Source organism: Stegastes partitus, unplaced genomic scaffold (genome assembly GCF_000690725.1).
Source record: "Stegastes partitus isolate 25-593 unplaced genomic scaffold, Stegastes_partitus-1.0.2 Scaffold1493, whole genome shotgun sequence".
In the NCBI taxonomy this organism is placed as follows: Eukaryota; Metazoa; Chordata; class Actinopteri; family Pomacentridae; genus Stegastes; species Stegastes partitus.
The window spans coordinates 128,836-151,238 of record NW_007579224.1 but is presented as its reverse complement, the minus strand read 5'-3'; the positions used below and the strand labels follow the sequence as shown (position 1 = coordinate 151,238).

Sequence of the window (22,403 nt, the reverse complement as noted above, 5' to 3'; positions counted from 1 at the left end):
CAGAGAGATGAGCGACTGACCTCCAAGGACGAGCAAAAAAAAAAACAAAGAGCACCATCAAAGATTTACCAAAATGTGTCTTTACCAAGATGTGTCAGAAAAGTTTCAGGACTGGTGTCATAAAAGATATATTTCAAACCCAAACGACACACCTCGTAGAACTCTCTGAACTAACTTTGTCATAATTACACTGTTTCTAAATTAAACTGTAAACTGTAAAATAATAAAGCCCAAAGTAATCATTTCTGAACTCAAACTGCATTGTTAAAACATTACAGCAACATTTAGCAATTTCCCTCAGGTCTTGTACCGAAGGGATCAATAAAGTTTTATTCTAATTCTAATTCTAGCATGTTCATAAAAAGAAATGCAGTATATTAACCAACAGGCACCCATAGAAAACTGACTTCAAGGAGACCTTTGGGTTCCAGTCTTAGCAGACAGTAGGATGGATGGAAAGGCCCTCAGTGTCCCACCGCAGATCCCTGGTCAGGATCTAGTCAGTTGTTGGGAATCAAGGATCAACTTTAGGATTTTCTGGTTATAATGTCTAACTCCACTTCACTAGGTGATCTGGAGACCTGCCTTGTTGTTTTCTTTATTTGCATTTGTTATTTTTTTTGTCACTTTGTGTTAACACAGTTTCCTGTGAGGGTACATTTTGCCTAAAAATGTTGCTTTAATTAAAGGCTGCAGCTGATTATTGTTGTCAGCATTAATCAAATTAACTTCTTAATTAAATAGAGGTTGTTTGTTTTTTGTTTTTTATTTTTTTAGAACTCAAGGTGATGAATTCAAATGTCTTGTTCTGTCCAATTAATTGCCACACACACAAAGACATTCATTTTAAAATTCACTCTGGAAACCTCCCTTCTATAAAAATGTATCAAACCACTCAGGTTCCATATTATTCTATGCCTCTGTTTAAACTCTTCAGTGGTGTCTGTAGTGGCTGGTCAGGCTTCCCGACTCACTGATTTTTCTGCTTTCACTTTACCTCACCCTCAGTACGCAGGGGGAGAAATCAATAAGATCATTGAATCCATGTATGAAAACAATCCTGATTTCTTCCTGCTGAGCCTTTTATTTAGTAAAATCCTACAGTCTGGTTGTTCTCCTTCAGCCCCTTAGTGCTCCACAATCATTTATCAAACACAACAGACTGAATGCTTCAATAGCTCGTATGCGTTTCTCTGATCTGGTTTTTGTTGTGGACTCTCAGTGCTGCTGATGTATTTGAAGAAAAGCTGCCTTTATGCTCACAAACATAGAATACTTTATCCATCCATCCATCCATCCATCTTCTCCCGCTTATCCGGAGTCGGGTCGCGGAATACTTAATAATATACAGAATACTTTGTATATAATGTAAAGTGACAGCTCTGTCTGTTGGGATGCTTGGACCCAAAAAAAATGACTTCATGGGCCAAAAAAAAAAAACCCGTCAGACTCCTGAGGTCAAACGTGAACAATCCTTAGCATCCTACTCTCAGCTTCCAGTCTGTGGTCCGCCACGGCGTTCGCTGCTTCAGAGCCGCCGCGCTGCACTCACTTTCCCCGGGTCGTGTCGCTCCTCAGAGGGGGGCTTCGTGCTGCCGCGGCGGACCGAGCTAACGAGGCAGGCGGCTCGTTAGCTGCTAATTGAGCGGTCAGCGCCAAGACCGGAGTGCGCCATCTGTTTGTCACAGAGGAACATCTTGTCGCTTCACGCCCGTCGACAGGCCTCTGTCTCCCTCCGTGGTGTGATATTAATAGCTCGAGCCCACAGACGGAGAAAAAAGGAAGAAAGAAGCTGAAGAAGAAGACAAACAAACTGAAGGAGCGGGAGGAGGGGTGGAGGGCCACGAAAAGGCCTGCAGAGGAAGAATCTGCCAGGTCCAGTTAACCCTGACAGAAAGCAGCATGTCAGGGAGACTCTAAATAACATCCTGGAAATAATGTAGGATTTCAAGTCCTTAAGTGATCTTTAAGACATTTGAGATTTTAAAGTCATCTCGCAACACAAGTCGTTTCTTAGAGCTTGTTCTGAAGAGATGTTAACCACCACTATTCAACTGCCTTGTCACTGCATATAACACAGGGTTTAGCAAAACAGTGTTCTTATACACCAATAGAGCTACATTAAAATAAAAACAAACCAAAAAACAAACTGCATGAAAATTGTGTTTTTAATGCATTCTCTATTGTAACTTTTTTTTTTAAATCAGCAGTTATGCTCAGTCAGTCACTTATAAACACTGTGAACATCAGCACAAAACTAAGTAATTTATGTTTTTATTCTTTATATTTAAAACAGGTAAAAAACAAAGGAAGCTAAAAAAAAAAAAAAAAAAAAAACATTGTAAAGATAAACTCTTTTATTAACTTTATTGTAAAAAGAAATCTTAAATGTTCATTATAAAAGCCTCAGCATTTCAGACCAGACTCCATGTATTTCTATAGCATGACCCCTTCTCCACTTTATAAGTGGGCTGTGCATACAAAGCACTTCTACATCAGCCGTACTCAGGCAGTTTACATTGTTTCTCATTCATTCACGCTCACACGTCATGCATGCATGCAGAGGTGCTCACCTGCCATCAGGGGGGAGTAACTTCAGGCTCAGTGTCTTGCCCAAGGACACTCGGCGTGGGGAGGGAGCAGGGATTGAACCGCCAACCCTGCCGTTAATGGACAACCTGCTGCACCGCCTGAGCCACTGAGCAGCTTGACTGTTATAAAATAGTAATATCAGTCCTGTTTCTGTGAAATGTTTTCACTCAAAGAGCTGCACTGACATGAACTGTTTCACAACATCACTTTTTAGACCGTAGGATATCTTGTGTATATTTATATAATCTCTTCATTAAAATACACATTTGGTGCATCTACTATCATTTCATTTAAAAAAAAAAAGAAAAAACAGTTTCTTTTCGACTTTCAAATGGCAGATAATCCAGAACAGAAACAAACTGATCTAAAGGTTAAACAGTTTCCCTGCTGCTCGTCTTCTCTCCTGGGTCGCCTGTCGCTGGGCGGAGAGCCATGGCTGTCAGACAGGAGGAGCTGTTGCTTGTGTGTGTGTCTGTGTGTGTGTGTGTTCGTGTGTGTGTGTGTGTGCGCGCCAGCTCAGTGGAGGTGTTAATTTGTTAATGTTCCTTCCATGTGGAATCCTAATTAGCGTTGTAAGTTTCATGCCTAATTTAGTGATTATGTGCAGGATGAATGAACTAATGAACATCTCATGATGTTCCAGTTGTTCCACACCTTTCTGCTTTTCGTTTTTCTTTTTAAACTCCTGCAGAGAAATAATAGTTGAGATGCTGACCTTTACACTGTGGTAGAGTATCAAAGATTTTTATGGAGTTTGTCGAGCCAAATTGGGACCGGTATTGGTTACAGTCTGTTTATATCTCCCATTGTAAGAGGAAGCTGTGAAATGGTTGTTCAGCCATCAGTGAAGTTCAGAGCAAACTCATGTTTACCAAGCAGCCAGGTTTTTCTTGAAGAATAGGTTTACAGTGTTACACCAATACTGACATGTCTGTACATTTTTTTTTTAAAAATGTTTGCTGTCATTTTTCAGAGGAACAGAGGAAACAACAACATCAACCAATAACCCTTTTAATACACATGTAGTCATATCTGTATTGTTAAGCTGCACTTTAAAAAATGGATTTGTCCTTTTACTCTAAATAAATGAACCAAGATGTCAAAATTAGTCTAAATGATACCAAACCAGACTTTATAATCTAGTAAATCACACAGGATTAAGGGGTAAACATTTTGAGTCCAGTGTTGTTTGAAGTTGTGTGACACATCTGTGTGCGTGTGTTTTGTTATCAGGGTTGGTTCAGTCCCGGTCAGGTGTTTGTCCTGGACGAGTACTGCGCTCGGTACGGCATTCGAGGCTGCCACCGCCACCTGAGCTACCTGAAGGATCTCATGGATTATTCAGAGAACAACGCGCTGGTGGACCCGACGCTGCTACACTACAGCTACGCCTTCTGCGCCTCCCATGTCCACGGGAACAGGTACACAGCAATAGCAGTAGCGATTACGATTGTCGTGGTGCTGCAGGGACATGATTCCAAGCAGCACGGCTCAGCCTCGCATTCCAACAAGCACAGCTGGTCGTTTCTCTGGGCAGGAAGCTGGATCCTATCAGTGTACACTTCAGCAGAGGAGAGGGAACTGTGCATTCAAACTAGGAGATCATCTTCATAGATAATAATAATGACAGCAAACAGATAGAACAAATTTAAATATTGGACAGAACTGTCTCCTTTCTGGAGCATCTTCTGTTGCATGTAGGCATCACCATGAAGCCAAGTAATAATGACAGATTTTTCAAAACAATTTCCTCACCTTGTCTGATCAATCTGAACTCTCACTGGCACTGATTCACCAGGAACTACGTCACAGTACACATTAGGAGTAAAAAAAATTATTGGACCTTCAAGTACTGTGAAACACAAACAGTGTACTCTGCCTTCAGAGTAAAATACAGTCCTTTTATTTAATTTAATTATTATAACAAGAGTTTAATTTTGTTTAACTTTGACCCCTGTGTACTATGATGTTTGATCAGCGGGCCAATAGAAACGAGGCATCTCACCTGCATGAAAGGTAAAGTGGAGGAAAACCTGGTGCTGTGTGTGTCTGAATCAATCTATGGTCTGAATTCCCAAAATGATATGACACAGCTTTGCAGTTGTATTGAGACTCAGGGAGGAAAGTTTTCATAATGGCAAGGACAGTGCGTAAGGTCTTCACCTTAGTATGTGAAGTGTTATGAGATGACATGTTGGGAATTGCCGCTATATAAATAAAACTGAACTGAATAGTGGTAACGCTTGCTGCGTACTAGCAAGGCAGGTGCTATTACTTGCTACTTAGCAGGGGACAAATACATCTTCACTGTTTAAGTATTTGCATCAAACTGAAAGCTTTAAAAACCTATTTTGTGTGCCAATCTACCTGGGAGCTGAAACAGGCAGTGAGCACAGCGCATACCGCAAACTGTGTGGAAGCCGCTTTAGAAAGTTTCAGCACTTTTTTTCACAAAAAGACTGCTACAGGGTCTCAGCTTTGGTAACCTTCAGGCTTGCATTCACCTGCAATAAACTGTCCAGATATGACCAGCTTAGGTGTCTTTTTAGTAAATTGCTGAACATCACTCCAGCAGTTCAAAGGGCTGCAGTACAAAGCAAGTCTGACATAACCGGCCTTTCTTTGGGTGAACTAGCTTGACAAAAACTAAAGCCCCAGTCAGAGGGTATCACAAAGGTGGGTATCAACTTTCTTTATCAACTCAGTCTTTCTGCTTGAAGTCTGTGCACGTGCACATTAAAGGTCATGTGGCTTTTTCTCTGTACAAAATGAAACGATGTTGTGCATCTGCTTCAGTCAACAAGTTGTTTTAATGGAGAACAATGGGGAATTAAGAAATGTATGATGGTAGAAAGAGCTGCAAATGATACCAGAAAGGAATACTGGCAGAAAGCTGTTCGTAATATATATATTTTACTGATCTATGCAGTCGCTTATTTCAGACCGACAGCTGCACTTTATAACTGTTAAACTTCAGACTTGATTCATTTAAACATCATATTGTATGGAGGTGCTTTTAGATGTGACACTGTCCCATCATGCCGGATGTCGCTTTAATTTTTTGGTGATTTTTGCATCACCAGCTCGGTGTCGTGTGTGAGACTGTAACTTCACAGATTCACTCAGTGGGAATAGTGACGTACAGCTCAACAGGTTTACTGGTATAACACATTCCCTCAGCTGATCATCTGTATCACTCATAAAGAACTGTCAGGAAATATTTGGTTAAAGGGAGACGCTTCTTCCAGCCGATTTAAATCCGGAACATAAGCTGCTCCAGACCAGGTTAGCCACACAGCACCAGTTACCATGTTGATCTAGCAGGTTGAAAGTGCGCCACTTCACACTGAAAACTCTGACTTTAAGCTCAACATAGCTCGCTAACCCACTGATTTCACTTTGTAGTACAGCCCTCAGTTCTCCACTTTACTCCCATCAGCCACTGCTTGACTGCCTGTCTGGGATAATTACTGATATCTGTGCTTTCTCTCTTTGTCGACCCATTTAGTCAATTAGAAAGCGTAATGATTAGCTTGTCCAGCTAATCGGTAGATATATATTTAAGGAGGGGGGGGATGATTACTAGAATTGGCTTTTTGTCAGTTGGAGCTCTATTTTGAATAATTGATGCCGATTCCGGGCTGCCTCAGTGGGCGTGGATGGGAAAAAGGGGTTTTGGATGGCTGGCAGGCTTGGAGGTGGAAAAAAAAACAAAAAAAAAAACTTAATTACAGAACTCGAATTTCCCTCGAGGGCTGCTCAAAGAGAGACACAGAATGATCAACAGGAGAGTACTTGACTAATACTTGAAGGCAACATATTCAGTGTATAACACTGTGCTTTTCTTAAGAAAACTCTCAGAAACATGTTAGACCTTGATTTAAAATGTAAATATTTTTCTGTTATGTCAAAGCCTCCCACAGGTGAGGTCAGCTTGTCGAGGTTTTTAACTGTTGGTGGTCTAAGATCTGCTTAGCTGTTTGGTCAAGTTTTATTTTTTATGGTTAATTCCTAATACTTGGCTTTTTTTTTTTCTTTTCTTTTCTTTCTAAAAGCATGATTTTTTTTTTCACTGCTTATTCACAGATTAAACAAATTATTTCAGTTTTTACTTTGTCAGAAAGCTTTGATCCATAGCTGTTGCCTATTAGCTCCTCTTCTGTACACTATGCTCCGACACTTCTTGTTCAACAGCTTCTTTATCTCTCCTTTATGAATGATGATTTAATTTGAAGAATCTGAAATTAAGCATCTTTTCTTTTCACAAGGTTTAGAGGGAAAACTGCGCTTCAAAAGAGCCTCTTTTACCGCCATGTTTCCACGTGAAGTGATTAATGACAGCAGGTGCTTTTTGATATTGTTTTACCAGCATTTTCTTGTTTTAGAATAGATTGATAACATATATGTAGCAACCAAGAACTACTAGTTTTGACTTGTAGAACTAAGTATTAATGTTGTCAAATGTCAGTTTACATCAGCATCCAAACACATTAGAAGGTGTGTGGGTTTAGGGCTGCTGCAGCACAAGTAGGAACGATGTGTAAAGATAGCAACCCGAAGAAAAGAGCCACAAGCTCGTGGTGCAAATCGTCACCCCAGTGCTGTGTGCCTCTTAGAACTAGAAAGCTATCCAGTATGGGAAAAAATAAGTGTAGATACAGCCAAGAGACATCTATGTTTGTAAGGTATAAAATCTATTCTCCTCCCAGGTTCAACTGTTGTTGCAGTGTCCCTTGACAGGCGTTTCCTTTGTGAGAGTGGCAGCTGAAGTGACATTTAAATGATGCTAACAGTGTTAAAGAAAGTGTAATAAATTGTATTAGAGTCTATCTTACCCAAAACACTTGAAATGACAAAATAAGTTGGGCCTTTAATGCCTGCTGTGCAAAGCTTTGGGTATTTGTGCCGCCAGATTTGCTGGAAAAACTAGGTTGAAGGAGCTGTGACTAGTCTGAAGGTTTGCTTTGATGAGACGGGTGCGTTTGAACCTGGATCGGGGTTAAAGGAGCATTACCGGAATCGTGGGGAGGGTGCTCACCTCCCTCTTACCTGTCAGGTTAGATCTTCTCTTCTCCGAGCCATCTAAACCACATCAACACAGGATGTGACAGGAGCTTTTACTTCCCCCCCAACCCTCCGTACGACGTGCCCCGTCTCCCGAGCGGCGATGGGCAGGAGGAAGGTGACACACAGGATCACCTGCCGCTCAGACACATCTCCTTTCCACACCTCTTAAGGTGAAGTGGCATCCATACCCGGTGCTCTGCCACGCCGCTTGGCGAGTTCGACTCGTGACAGCTCTTGTCAACTGACATCAGCACCCAAACCGCCAGAGGGTTTGGTGGATCCCGCAGGCGGACATGGTACTTATCGTTTACACTTGAGCCACACTGAGTGTAAACACACTAACCTCAGTCTACAGAGTCAGCCCTCCCCTCCACCTCCCCCCGGCCCTGCAGCGGCTCTGACAGCATCCTTGCCTCCAACGTGCTCGCTTCATTTAGCAGCAACAATGTGTCTGAACCTCGACAAGCTGCCGCTCCCCACTCTGCCGTGAGAGCTACCAAACCAAACACCACACTGTGTTGTGTTTCTCGGAGCTCGGCGCGTTTTGCGTTTGGCCTTCTGCCAACATGCTCGCCATCTGATTTGTTTTCTGCTGTAATTCGATTCAGAGGAAGTGGAGAGTGTGAGTGACATTTGTGGGGAAAATTGAGTTTCAAATATCGTTTGAAAGCTCTTGGCTAGCTCTTTGTGACGACGAGAGAAAACTATTTCTGCTTCCTACACACTAAATTGAATTGAGTAACCACTGTCACCCCATTAAAAAGAAACTTGTCTGTGCTTTTGTGTTCATTTATTCTAAAGTTTTCATAGAAACGCGGCAGAAAATGCAGCTGAGATTGTTCGTTCACATGCAACCTTCCTGAGTAGAGAAATCGCTTCTCCGGTTACATCTGATTGGGAGGTTTGTTTTAAATTAAGCAATGTTTTGTCAGTTATGATTAAAAAAAGTTTCTCAGCAGCACTTGAACAACTCTGCAATCAGCCCTGAGGGCACAACGGGATTGTGTGGGAAAACGTGCATTTGTCATCCTAACAAGCATTTGAATATAAAGACAGGAATATAATACCTAAGGTGTTGGGTCAATTTTTTTTTTAGATCCTTGTTTGTTTGTTTGTTTGTTTGTCTGTTTTCAAGGTTAAGATTTTCTAAATTGTAAGTAAAAAGCTTAAGAGGAGGAAACTCTTTAGTCTTTTACTTTTGGTTTGGACTGAATTACAAATACAGACGATCTTTATATTATTATTATTATTTGAATATTAACTTTAGAATATACATATTCTAAAGTTAATATTAACTATTATTATATATATATATAATATTCTACAAATGTAGATACATAGATGTACTCTGCTTTGTCTAATTCTGATTTTATTTGAGAATAATTTTCAGCTGAATATTGAAGGACTCTGTTCTGATATTTTTGAAATGAAGAAAATAAGAAAACAATCAGATTTATTAATAATAAAACATTCAATTTCGATGTCTTACAGAAATATGTTTTGGTGCAACCGCTGAAACCTTTTAACTTAAGAACAGTCAGACTTTAGCTCCAGCCTTTTCACACTAAGCCTGCTTTGTTAAAAAAAATTACCAAGAGCTGCAAAACAGATCAATCAGTTTCCTTTCCTGCCATCTCACTCCGAGCTGCAAACTGATCATTTGAGGAACTCGGATTACAGGACAGCTGGCGTTAACTGCGAGGGCTTGGTGCCCGAGGGCATCCCTCCATCCATCCCCACAGTGAGCACCTCGCTCTGATCACAGTCCTCACGTCTTCATTTGTCTGTGGGTGAAGCAAGACCTTCAGCTCCTTCAACTTGAAAGCAAACTTTTCTTGCCTCTTACATGAGTGAGCACACACGCCCCCCCTCCCAACAACTCTGCTCTCTGTTTCCTCTGGATTAACTGGTGCTTGTTAAATAGGGGGTGGGGAGGTTTTTGGGGGGGATGTGGGGAGCAGTGAATAGAATAGAATAGACAGATTTGGAGAACAACAGGGTTTATAAGTTGTACTAACAAGTGCCGTTGTGTATAGAAAGCTGCCTCTCATTACAGGATGAATGGAGTAGAGTGGAGCTGAAGAGTGGTTCTGGTGATGTTCTCACACAATACATGGTGACTTCTTGTTGTCATCCACCATTTGTACAACCTCCACCTCCCACAAACTGTGAATCGCACTTCACTGTCGCTTAATTTCCGTCATTTTTTTATTATTTTGATTATTATGTGTAATAATCTTTATCCAATTGAACATGTATTTGTATATTTTATTGATTTAAATGTTGTTATTTGGTCGTTACTGTTACTTTTAGGTATTTATTTTTCTGAAGTAGTTAAATGGTAAATATCATTTTTCATAATTTAATATTTTCCTTAGCTTTTATGTAACTTTAATGTAATCGTTATATTGGATGTAATTTAAGATGGTTTTCTAAATCAATACATTTTTGAAAAAAGCACAACAAAAGTTACCAAATAAAGATATGTTGTTTAGGTTGAATCCTTTTTTATTTTCACGCCTACATATTCTACGTTTTTACCCATTTCTTTTATGTTAAGATGTTTCTGTGTTACTGTTGTTTTTTTCTAGGGCCGTCATGAAAAGATTTTTTTTCTCTCCTCAGTGAAGCTCTGCAGTAAATTTCAATATTTCTTGCTTCATAGCATGTTAATCAGTGACGGTTTAGTATCCTCAACTCACATTACTCTCTCTCAGACTCTGCAGCTTTCTCTTCATGTTATTATTTTCAACTTTAGAGAGTCAGGAACACGACATGAGGAGTGCGGCGGAGTTGTTGGTACTCAAGGCACAGCGGTCAGGGGCTGAACCAGCGAAGGCTTTTATAAGAACAACTCATTAACAGACAACCTCCTCGCTTCTTCCCTCCAGCAACCGCGAGTGCCGTTTGGAGAGGGTGCTTTTCTCTTTCAGCTGTACAGAAAAAGCCCAGAAAGTCAAGGCTGGTCGCTCTGGGTACTGATTGCATTTTTTCCCCTTTTTTACCAGAGTACCTATTCAGACGAAGGCAAGAAGGGAATGAAGGCTTTAAAAACATTAATGAAGCGTTCAACTAACAGTTTTTCCTGTGAAGACGAAGACGAGCCCGAGCAGCTCTCTGTTTGATTGGTTGACTTTGAGGTCACGATGGAGAGTTTGGCTGCTTGATCAGTTTGTTTGGTGAAAACAAGAGTGAGGAGAGGAAAAAAAAAAAAAAGAAACCAAAGACATAAAAAGCTGTCTGAGCTGTTTTCAATGGCTTCACATTTTGTTTTTCATTGTTCTTTGAAGCTTTTATCGCTTCGTCTTTTATTTCTGGATGTTTCAGACCTTCAGCTGGTACCGAGGCCTTACTTATAGAAATGTCTTGGTATTTGCAGCGAAAATCTTTTGATAAAGAGTGTTTATGTGAAACTACATAATGTCAACAGCATATCAAAGAGGCAGTCTCTAGAGTTCATGCTGGATATTTCAGACTTTCAGATAGTGGAAAAGGTTTTTCTTTTTGTCAACTGAAGAAAGATTTGAAACAGGCTTTGTATTTATAAGATGTGTTTCATAAATTTTTTTGTATGTGTTCATACCATATTCTACGTTTTTTTTTTTTTTTCTTTTTTTTTTTAAAACAGAAATACTGCTCATTTACAAATTCATTTTAATTACTTGTACCCGGCTGTTTTTTCAGCCACTGTTAAGCCGCTATCTGTGGAAAAAATCTTGAAAATGCATTAAACTTTAAAAGCTTTCCATTCGCTGAGATATCATAATGCTTTTTTTTAATTTCCTTGTAGGTTTTAATGTTAAACATGTGCAGAAAGTGTTGACTTTACTGTCAATCAAGTAAAAATCACCAAATTAGAAGCAAAGGGAATTGTAATGAGCAAGTGAACGATGGTTTTTTTTTTGTATGTTAAAGTAAGAGCATCAGAGCAAGTGGTGCATCGTGTGTCTCCTGGATTCTGCTTTTACTGAAATTATCCTTACAGAATATGGAATATTACCAGAAGGAACAAAACAAAATGCATCAATAAATTAGTCCATCATAAATAAGTATAGACATTTATGGACATGTGATGTGACTGTTATATTGATAAGACAATGGGGTTAACAGTATGCTGATATTACCTTATAAATCCTTATATTAGTGATCACCTTTGTTTGTTTGTTTAAAAACTCGCTTTTGTCTGAGAATTAAAAGTATCATTACTGTACCCTAATGTAATTTAGTCATCTTGATCAGCCAAGTTCATTTCTGCCTACAGCCTATGATTTCAAGGTAGAAGTTATCTAATGGTGTCTTCTGTCTGATTTTTCCGGTCACGTCAGGCCTGATGGGATGGGGACTGTGACTGTGGAGGAGAAAGAGCAGTTTGAGGCCATCAGAAGTCGCCTCATGACTCTTCTGGAGAACCAGATCACGCATTTTAGGTATGAACATCTTCCTGTTGAAATTACAAAACACAAGGCTTCTGACAGCCACTGGCTTCTGTTTGTTTATGAACTGTACAAAAAAAATAAAAAAGCAGTAGCACATCTGAATATTCACCTAAAGCTAAAGAACGTGTAGTTTCTAACTTTGATCCATCCATGCAGGTGTTTCCAGTGAAAAAGGACATTTTAGATAATCACCTGTTATACTTGCGTCTAGAGAATGAAAGAAAAATAACGATCATCTAAGTCTGACTCCAGTAAGTTTTGACTTTGCTGATAGACTTTGATGTCGTACAGATTGGAATAGCAAACAATAGCAACAATGACCTGTAGGAAAAATACATCTTAACCTCTAAAAATATCACCATGTTGTGCTAAAAGCTTAGCTGTGGTGTAAAAATGAAGCGATTTGAAGAAAACCACCCAAAACATTTAAACCCACTGATATGTTCCCTTTCCTCCTTCAAACTGACATAAAGCATTTGGGGTATTTTTAGCCTCATCAGTGGCACACAACAGGTGCACGACATGCATCGGCGGCGGCTGATGAGACCTCCCTGCATCTGCGCACTGCCATTCAGCGCTGCCGCCACTGTGTGAACACATTGTGAGCACGGTGTGAAAGCGACAGCCCCGAGACCTTGAGCAACACTAGTCTGAATGGACCTGCGCCATTAACTGTCCTGAAGCCCGGCTCTTTAAACCCTTCACGCCTGAGAGGGGCCCTCCATCTGGCCCCAGAGCAGAGAGGAGGGGCCGGTCGGGAGGGGAGGGGTGGTGGGTCAATCAGCGGGAGTCATTACCAACTCACCTCAACAAGAGGCTAATGCTGGTAAACAATGGCCTGGACAATGCTGGGATTATGCTAATGATGCCCAGACAAGAGCAGGATTTCCACAGTTTGATTTAGATTAAAGCTGAGCTCAGCAACTAAAAATTCATTTAAGACTATAAATTTGAATTAGATCTTCTTTGCTGCTTTTAATAATTATCGTTCATTCTTCCCCAGGGAAAAGGTTATCTAAAGATTACCTCGTCGCCTTTGTTTTAACAGTTTGTGTCTTTATTCTTACTCAACAACAGTTAAATATCTTAGTTCCGTGACTAAGGTGGTGGGGCATGTTGATTTCTCACACATACCAGTATGGGTTCCTCACCAAACAGCCTGACTACATGACCAGGCAAAAAAGTACAGCTGCTGTCAAAGGTCTGGACACTTTGTGTACACCATGTATTTAGTGGATGTTTTTTATTGTGAAAAGAGGAAAAAAACCTGTCATTTAAACATAGGTGTTCTTTAAATGTTGAAAACATTACCAACAGTAATGGTGTTTGCATAGGCCACTACTGGTCTGCTTGTCCAGTCTCAGAGCATCCATTAACTCATTAGCCTTGTTTGACGTGTCAGGCTATGTTCAAGAACTGTTACTAGGAATTAGCAACTGATGACCTTCCCAGAACTGATAAATTCTCTGACTCTTGAAACCTTGTGGTAACACTCACCAACAATGGGCGCCTCGAAGCAACCGAGGATAACTGAGGATATGAAAATGAGCTTAAACATGCTGTACAAGACAGCCAAGAATATCTCAGAACTTGAAGTGATCTACAAGAAAGAATTGGTAAAAAAAAAAGGAAGCATTCAAAGTTACCAAACGAAAGAGCATTTAAAGCTTTGTTATCTGCTAAAGGGGTTTAGTAAGAGCAGCTACAACAGGACGTTTGAACTTGAGCACATGCCATAATTATTGTTTGTTTTTATTTTTTATATTCATGAAATGGAAAGTAGACATGCATTCCCATTTGAAGGCTCCTCACTTCTTGATGCTGAAATTTGTTAAAGCGGATCCAAACTTTTGCATGTGAATAGAAGACGTGACTGAGAATTGACTGGCATTTTACATCATGGATAATAGTCTCCACTTTTCTCTGTCAGATTTTGTTGCCTGGCTTTAGCTTGTAATAATACAGCCACACTCCTCATATTCCCTTTTGCCATCAAACTGAAAATATAGTCCCTGACGTCAGACCATGACATCAGAATTTGGGTTCTGAGCAGGCCTCAGTGCAGATGTGTAGACTAAAGGCTAAATGTGACAGTGAGCACTGCAGCGTCTTATACATTATGACTGGCTTAATGTGGTTCGGAAGACCAGAGTAATACAAAGTGAAATCAAATCAAAGTTGTTTCATGCCAAATTGGGAAAACCGTTTCTTTATGGAGCTGACTTTGAGCACCAGGACATGGTTATGTTGAAACCTTTAAAGTGGAAGAGAAAAACGACCGATGGAACCATACAAAGGAGTGAGTAGGTGAACCCCAGTGTCGAGTGACACAAGCTTGAGCCTTGTACAGTTTAGTTAGAACAATTAGAAGAAGTTAAATGCAGTTGCTAGGACAAAAAAGCAAAGCATGAGGCAGGAATGCAGCTAAAAACAGCCAATATTTGATAATATGCTACAAATAAGAGTAAATTACAAAGTAATTGACATTTTTTTATATTTAAACTCAATGATTTACATTTTATCAAGCATAATTGAGTCAATTATGTCTTCTACTGAGTTTTCATTTAACTGTATAATTTTCTCCTCAGATGTTTTAATATATATCACATTTATATATCAGAAATGTTCTTATGTTATGCATTTTCTTTTTTTCCAAAGCCTCCTTCGACAGACTGAAGCGCATGTTCATCAAACATAATTCAGTTTCTACTCTGGTCTACAGTGTATTTTGCCTTCAACAGATTTTTCAGTTTCTTTAAAATGAACATTATGATCTCCTGACTTTAAATACGAATGGAATCTTCAAACAAAGTCCTACCTGTTAATATTTTTTAAAATCCACTTGGTTTTATCTTTTTTTTTTTCAGTTGTATCAGTGTAAAGGAACAGAACATCTGCTTGTAGGTTTTTGTCTAATAAATGGCTGACCTGCGTGACTGTGTGCCTTTGTTTATTAAGTACTGTTCACTTGTCAATTAGCAACATGAAACCTCCCTGAACCGCCTTGTCTGTGCTCAGATGGAGCTGGAGGTGAGAAAAGCTTCCTTCATCAGTGTAATTAGACGAAAGGAGGCAGCCATCTGTTGACGCTGACTGACGTTTTCTGCTGCTGCTCCCATCTTTCTATTCTTCTACTTCTTCTTTTTTTTTTTTTTTAACGTAGTTGTCCTTGAGATTGTTTCTAAATGTGACGCCCGCCCACGTTTTGCCTCTGCAGGTACTGCTTTCCTTTTGGACGACCAGATGGGGCCCTGAAGGCAACGCTTTCCTTGCAGGAACGGGTAAAGGAGCATTTCTAATGTGTTTGTGCAAACTTTGTGCACATTTGTTTCAGTGTTGGTAAAGCATGCTGTGTACATGTGGACAACAGAAATGTGCACATTGCATCCTCTCAGAACTTTACAAAGCTATTTAGTAGAATTTAAATGCAATGGGTAGGACAAAGAAGAAGAAGTCAGAGGTGCAGATCATTTGGCCCGTATTTAATAATATAGGATACATGATGGGTGATGACATTGCTAATTGCGGCAATGTTTCAGAAACATCAGAATCAGCTTTATCAGCTGAGTATGCTTGCACATTAAAATAATTTCACTCCAGTTTTGGTTTTCAGTGTACTTACACAGAGTACTAACAACAATGTTCAGGTCAAGAAAGGCGCATACAGTAAAACACGGACAACAAAGATGAAGATAATCAAAAATAAGTGTATGATTATTCTGTACAAGCCAGTAGGTTTAGCACTTATTTTTTGGTGTGTTTGAGTTGCCATAGGCAGAATAAATAACGTTCTGTTAAATAAAGTTAGGAGAGCAGATAAACTTCCTGAAGCTGGACAGTTTTCTGTATTACTGAATTTTCTGAACCTAAAATGAGATGTTTGTCATTTTAGGTGTTGATGAAAGACATCACTACACCTGTTCCTCCAGAGGACATGAAGAAACTTGTGCAAAAGTGTCTGGAAAAAGCAGCTCAAATCAACTATGGTCAGCTGATGGAATACGCTCAGATCAAGGGTGAGTGTTTTAGTTTCTTTCTCTTTTTTTTTCCAGGGGAAGTTCAGCTCTCTTTGTGTCACAAAAAATAATTGTTTGTTAAAGGCAAAACATTGTGAGAAGTCTCAGTCTGCTGATACGGACTATTGCATTTTTATAGAGGCTGCCAGAATCCGATTTTTTCCCAAACGTATCCTGATGTCACAGTTCCTTCTCCTCCTCCGTTGACTTACACAAAACATACATGTCCTCCTGCCACTTACTGTTACAATCTCTCTTCACACATTAGAGCTAAGCTAGAGTACAAATCAGTCACATGCTATAGTGGGATATAAATGCATAGAGGATAAAAGAGAGAAGAGGTGAGGTGCTCAGTCATGACCTCGCTGATCTGGGACCTTTCTTTCCATGGAACACTGTCTATCCCTAAAGAAAACTGACAAAAGCATAAAAGGTCTTCAAGCTTTTCCTGTACTGGAGCAAAGTATGTTTTTTTTTTTCCTGTGGCTGGTGCTTGAGGAAAGGTCATGGGTTCATTTAAATGTTAACTGTAAATCCTCTCGGAAGGATGGATGTTTGCATCATTTGCATTAAGGTCAGACCCAGAAGACAGTGCATGGTGCACACAGGTGAAGCTCATGGGAAACGTAGTCGTGTTTGAATGTTTTCCTGCAGAGTTTTTCATTTCTATCCTGCATGTTTCCTGCTATGTTTTAACCTTTAGTAGACCCTCAAGCTGCTCCAGAGAAGAGACTAGAGGACATGATGAGGCTGGGAGAGCTCTGCATCGAGGTGCTGCAGCAGAACGACGAGCATCACTCTGAGGTATCTAGTGTTATAGGATTTCTGTTTGTCTCTTTATGTTTTCTTTTTTTTTTAAAGATAAATAGTACAGCAAACTCCCTACACTGTAATAATGATATGATAATAATGTTTGTTTTATAGGCTCAAAGCCAGTGTTACAAGTGCTTTACAACAAATACCAAACATGCACAACAGTCACATATCGATAAACAAGCAGACATAAGAGGAAACGGCACGCTCAGATCTTAGTCCTTCGTCAAGGCCAATGCTGTGTCTTGCAGTTTTAAATGAAGACATCTAGCCCATGCACGGCTACATGACCAATAACTGTGGCTAATTATGATGTATTTACCTTTAATGAGGTTCTATGGGTCATGCCACCTTTGCACTCTCTAGGAAAAGAGGAGTTCCACAGAACAGTGCATCTCAGGACAAAGTAGCATGGATAGACATGCATGGTTATTAGGTCAGCTCGTGGAAGACCCATAATGCATTTAGCAAAATGGATGTTCCAAGGAGCTCATTTTTGTGTTTCCTTTCAATCACACTAAGTACTTTAAACAATTCAGGAAAAAAAATTTTTTTTGGAAAGCTGCAGGGACCTTGCATGTTTTGTATGATTCAGAATTTGGAATCGTCAGTATATAGAAACAAGTTTTTCATTTATTGAAAAACATATTGTGACTACTTTTTATTATCGGTCACGTGCAACAACAACAACAAAAAAAGTGCCATCCTTAAAGAAAATGACTTGAAGCAGCTTTGATTCACAAAACCCTCAGAGCAGTAAGCTCTAAAACATGGATGCAATAGGTCTTGATGGGGATTAGCCAACACAATAGAAAAATACAAAGCCACCACAGCAGAAGCTAACAGCAGTTGTTCCCTTCAGCTACAGCAGATTTACAGAATTAGAGTAAAAAATAACAAAATATCAGTTATATCTGGATAGTGATTTGCAGGTTTGAAAATCATTGGTGGAAGAAAGCCTGTCTGTCCTGAGCTGGAGAGCCTGGTCTGGTTAATCAAACAATAATCAGTTCAGACGGAGTCATCAGTGCAGAGTATCAGGGACTCCGTCATTACCTGACCTATTACAGGAAACACGTCTTGTCTTTCTTGTTTATGCTGAATTTCAACAGGAACAGTTTACCTCTGAAACTTTCCTTTCCGTTTTCTCTCTCTCTCTCTCTCCTTCGGAGTGACAGCGGTGAAGAAGCCACAAGTCACTTGATCATTTCATTTACATTCTTGGTTACTTTTCGCAGCTCTGCCCATTTCTTCCTTTGCCTCTGCTGGCAGCGTTCATGATTTAGTGGCAGATGACAAGGCAAGTGGCGGCGCTGCATTAATGTCTGCGGTGGAGGCACAATGAAAACAACGCCCACGGCCCATATGCACGCAGAGTTTTATGCCACGGTGTAAAACTGATCAATCATAGGTGTTAAGATGTGACGGTTTGATCGGCCCTAAGTGGCAGCGTGGTGCTCAGGCATCTGTTTCTGTGCTATTAATAAGACGCCGCGCTCTGCCGCTGCCATGGCGACCGCGGATCTCTGCTCCGAGCTTCAGATGTGATGTTAACTACAAATTAGAGGCTTTTTGACAGGGCGCCGCCACAAGCTGTCGCAGATTAAATTTAGAAATGAATCATAATTGTTTACACGGTTACTGTCACTTTCAACAGCGTGCTAGCTGCCTCGCCATTTTTTTGTTTTTGTTTTGTTACTAAGAAGTTAAGAGCTGGAGTCAGTTCACATTGATGCTGCTGTCTTCTCTGTGACTTGACATTTAAATATCCCCGGTAAATATGTTTTAAGACATACATGAGTACGAAACAAAGCTAAGTACCGTATGACTAAAAACCTGAATCATTCAATAAGCATCATCCAGCAATAATTGTCTGTCCGTGATGTGAAATGTAGGCTGTTTTATCCAGTGTATAGTTGACAACAAGCAGATTAGATAAGCTACATCAAACATACTGGCCCCTACTTGAAAGTTCTCAGAAGAAATCAAATCTTGTATGACCGCTGCAAAAAAAGCTGCATATGCAATTTTCATTTAAACCATGGGTCTAAAAGAACCTGTGACCACCACAGCTTTCTCAGTTCTGTTCTGGGTTGTGTCTCATTCAGCATGGCTCCGAGTAAGTCACAAACCAAGAGCATCAGGAGCTTCTCAAAAGAAGCTGAAAGAAAGTTGCAGCAGCAGTTAGGAAGACTCATGCTGCTAAAAACAGAGTCATGATATCACAGTTTATCTTCTCCTTCCTGAGCAAATGGATGTTTAAAAAAAAAAAGGGGGGGACTTGTTAAGACAATAAGGAATTCCAGGAGAAAATTTAAAGTTCTTATTGTTTATCTGACTGTGCTCTCCACTTCTCTTTTTTTCTTTCTTCTGCCATTGGAAGGGAAGAGAGGTAAGTTATTGTTTGGTGTCTGTCATCCTCTGCTCATATTTGTTTTATCCTAAACTCTATAGGATGCTCTGGTCTATGCGTCACTGCTGACTAACTTACTCTGACTGTTGCTGTGTGTTAAAATGGCGATGTGGTAAATGCCCTTTATTGGGTTGAAGCATTCCCTGTGATTTTGTAAACAGTAACTGATTTATTGGTTGTAAATCGTTTCCTCTGCCTGTGGACGGCTGCATTACCCTGATTGGACCATTCTTGTTGATAATCCATCTGCATTTTAGTTAAAAGATATTGTGCTCCGCTTCATTCACACTGCTGCATGAAAAATAAGTAGAGGAAACCATCAGCTGGACAGCAACAAAGCAAAATGAATGGGTTAGCAAGGTATGTTGAGCCTAAAGTCACTGTTTTAATGTCTTGAAAGTGATTCTCCTGCAACCTGCTGCATCACCATGGTAACTGATGCTGCACAGCTAACCTGATCCAGAGGAGGTTCTGTTTAGAGTTTAGGATTCTGTAAGAAGCATCGCTCTTTCACTAGTTCTTTTTCTGATCATGCTCTCTGAACAGCTCAGCTGAGGGAATCTGCAAACCTGTACGTTAGTGGTCCCACTGAATGAAGTTGTGCAGTTACAGCGTCACACACGATGTGCACTGTGCTGCTTTTTGAACATACAAGTATTCAGGTGATGAGGCAGAAAACACGATTGTAGACGTATAAAATAATATTTATGCATTTTTTACCCAGTCCTTTTAATACTGCTGATACTACAGCTAATGAAACACAGATTAGAAAATATATCCTGTATTCTGTTGATATTTATCACAGAGGATATTAAATCACTGTGATGTGGCCAAAAACTAAAGCTCCACATATTCTTTCTTATGGGACAGTGTCCGACCTGAACACACTTGTTGAGTGTCTTGTTTAAATGAACGTGCAGCTCTCAAATTAGAAATAAGCAGCTGCAGTGAGAATGCACTGGTTTCAACATTTCTGTCATGCATCATTTGCACCAACAGTGTTGCTTTTTACTACCATAAATCTTATATTCTTCATAGATCTCCATTAGAAAAACCTGCTCCTCTTGCCTGGAGTAGGCCTGAAGTAAATGATTGGTCAATTTTGTGCAGAAGAAGAGTCAAGTAACAGTTTTTATGGAAGTACCCTCAGAGCCTGTAGAAGAAAACCCGATTAACAAAGAAAGCTGATACCCACTGTTGTGATACCCTTCGTCTCTGATTGGGGTTTTAGGTTTTGTAGAGCCAGCTTACATAAAGAAAGCCCGGATATGTCTAACTTTCTTCTTAGGACATCGCTCTGATCCAGCCATTTCCCTCAGTTCAGCCATTGTCCTCAAGTACATAGATACAGATTGTAAACTGACTTGTAACACCAAAGTCATATCTGAGTGTGAAAGTTCATTTTTGACAAAGAAAAACTGGTTGACAAAACAATCTTCTGTTGGTTGCCTTGTACAGAGCAAGATGTCAATGGGATGATGAAGAGAATAAGAATTTAAAGCTTTGTATAGAGATAGTTAGGGGACCTTGAGATAAGGTTATTTTAACTGAATATAGTGCTCAGATAAAAGCATGCAGCAAAGGTACTGTTAATTTATTTATTTCGTATGTCTACACTGCTGCCTGTCTCATCTGATGAAGCAGACAAGTGAACTGTCGATGCAGGCAGTGTGACGGATTGTGTCTTATTCATGTATGTTCACTGGATGCTTCAGCTTTATTTCATGAGCTGCAGTGATTGTGTATCTGACTCTGACTGTTGTATTACTACAGAACAGCTCAATACTAAAATCTGAGTTTCTTTGACATTGGAGTGTAGTCTTCTGCCACATCAGGGAAATGATGTTATGGCAGTGGTACTTTTATAAGACAACAAAGATATACAAGAGGTGTTTCGTATGAAGCGGTGTCTTGTTCATGTTCATCCATCATTATTGAAAACACTAAGATCACTGAGTTTGAAGGTAAATAACCTCTCTGCTCTCACAAAGTGCTCTTTTATATATAATTATTTTCCTTTAGTGCTCGCTGTGTGAGCAGAAGGTTATTCCAGTAGTAAATAACAAATAAAACAAAGACAAGAGACAGGATAAGGCAAATATAAGAGAAATCAAGTAAACATGAAAGAAAGGCCATGGAAATAAGTGTTCTGGTCTTCTTTTCATAAACCTGTGACCGACAGGGAAGTGGCTTACTAACACTGTCGAGCTGCCAGCTTGAAGGAATTTCTCTCTCTATTGACATAAATATCTGCCTTCATGATAGGGCTTTAGAAATAATGACACAGAGGGAAGAAAATGCAATTCAGATTCATATTTGAGTAAGACAACAACCAGCAGCAGGGCATGTCAGCATGCAAACATTTGCTAATAAGCACTGAACAGTGAGTACAAATGATGGGAAAGTCATCAGTTTTTCAGGTCTGTCATCAAAAATTACTGACCTTAAAATATAACACAAACACTTGCTTCATTGGTCAATTTTAATTTATTGCAGTGGGGAGAAAAGCAGAATTTGTCCAACATCTCTCTCAAAGAGTTGAACATGAGTGGCAGCTTGTTTATAATTTATGGTAGGACAGTGAACAGTCTTTTTCATTGGCTCATTTCAAATGGTTCCACTAGAGTTTATCTGATCAGACACTCTACATTCCATATGCTAACAAAGCAGCTTCTTCAGACTTGAAACTCCATTCCTCATGAGGTCTCTATATTCAACCTTAATTATGTAACACGCTCACATGTCACATTAGTAAAAGCAGTGGTCAGCCTGAACCCACAAACACGTAAGCATGTTGTTTTCTCTGAAAAAGACTAATCATGGTAGTGACTGATATAAATAGAGGAATATTATATAAATAAATGATAACCAAAGATCTTTCAGTAGAATTTATTTTCCACAGACCGTGACGGCAAGTATTCAAACATTTTCAAAATTGGCCTCAAGGCTGCACCAGATTCTGCAAGTCAGAATCATAGACTGTATAAAAGATGGACGTAGCTACCGTGACGTCACCCGTTGGTTTCTGCACTGAGAAAATGAAGCCAGGGTTTTGCTACTTCCTGG

The 22,403-nt window shown here is 39.8% G+C and overlaps 1 protein-coding gene across 1 annotated transcript in view; it reads left to right on the top strand.

Annotated features, from left to right (window-relative positions):
• Positions 1 to 22,403, top strand: part of LOC103370874 (calcium-dependent secretion activator 2-like) — a gene marked incomplete at its 5' end in the record, with an annotated part of 106,571 nt that overhangs the window by 23,662 nt on the left and 60,506 nt on the right. The window contains 6 exons of the mRNA XM_008300046.1: positions 3,826 to 4,013; positions 11,985 to 12,086; positions 15,313 to 15,376; positions 15,988 to 16,117; positions 16,818 to 16,915; positions 19,308 to 19,316. Coding sequence (XP_008298268.1) covers positions 3,826 to 4,013; positions 11,985 to 12,086; positions 15,313 to 15,376; positions 15,988 to 16,117; positions 16,818 to 16,915; positions 19,308 to 19,316 — 591 coding nt within the window. The remainder of the gene's footprint in view (positions 1 to 3,825; positions 4,014 to 11,984; positions 12,087 to 15,312; positions 15,377 to 15,987; positions 16,118 to 16,817; positions 16,916 to 19,307; positions 19,317 to 22,403) is intronic.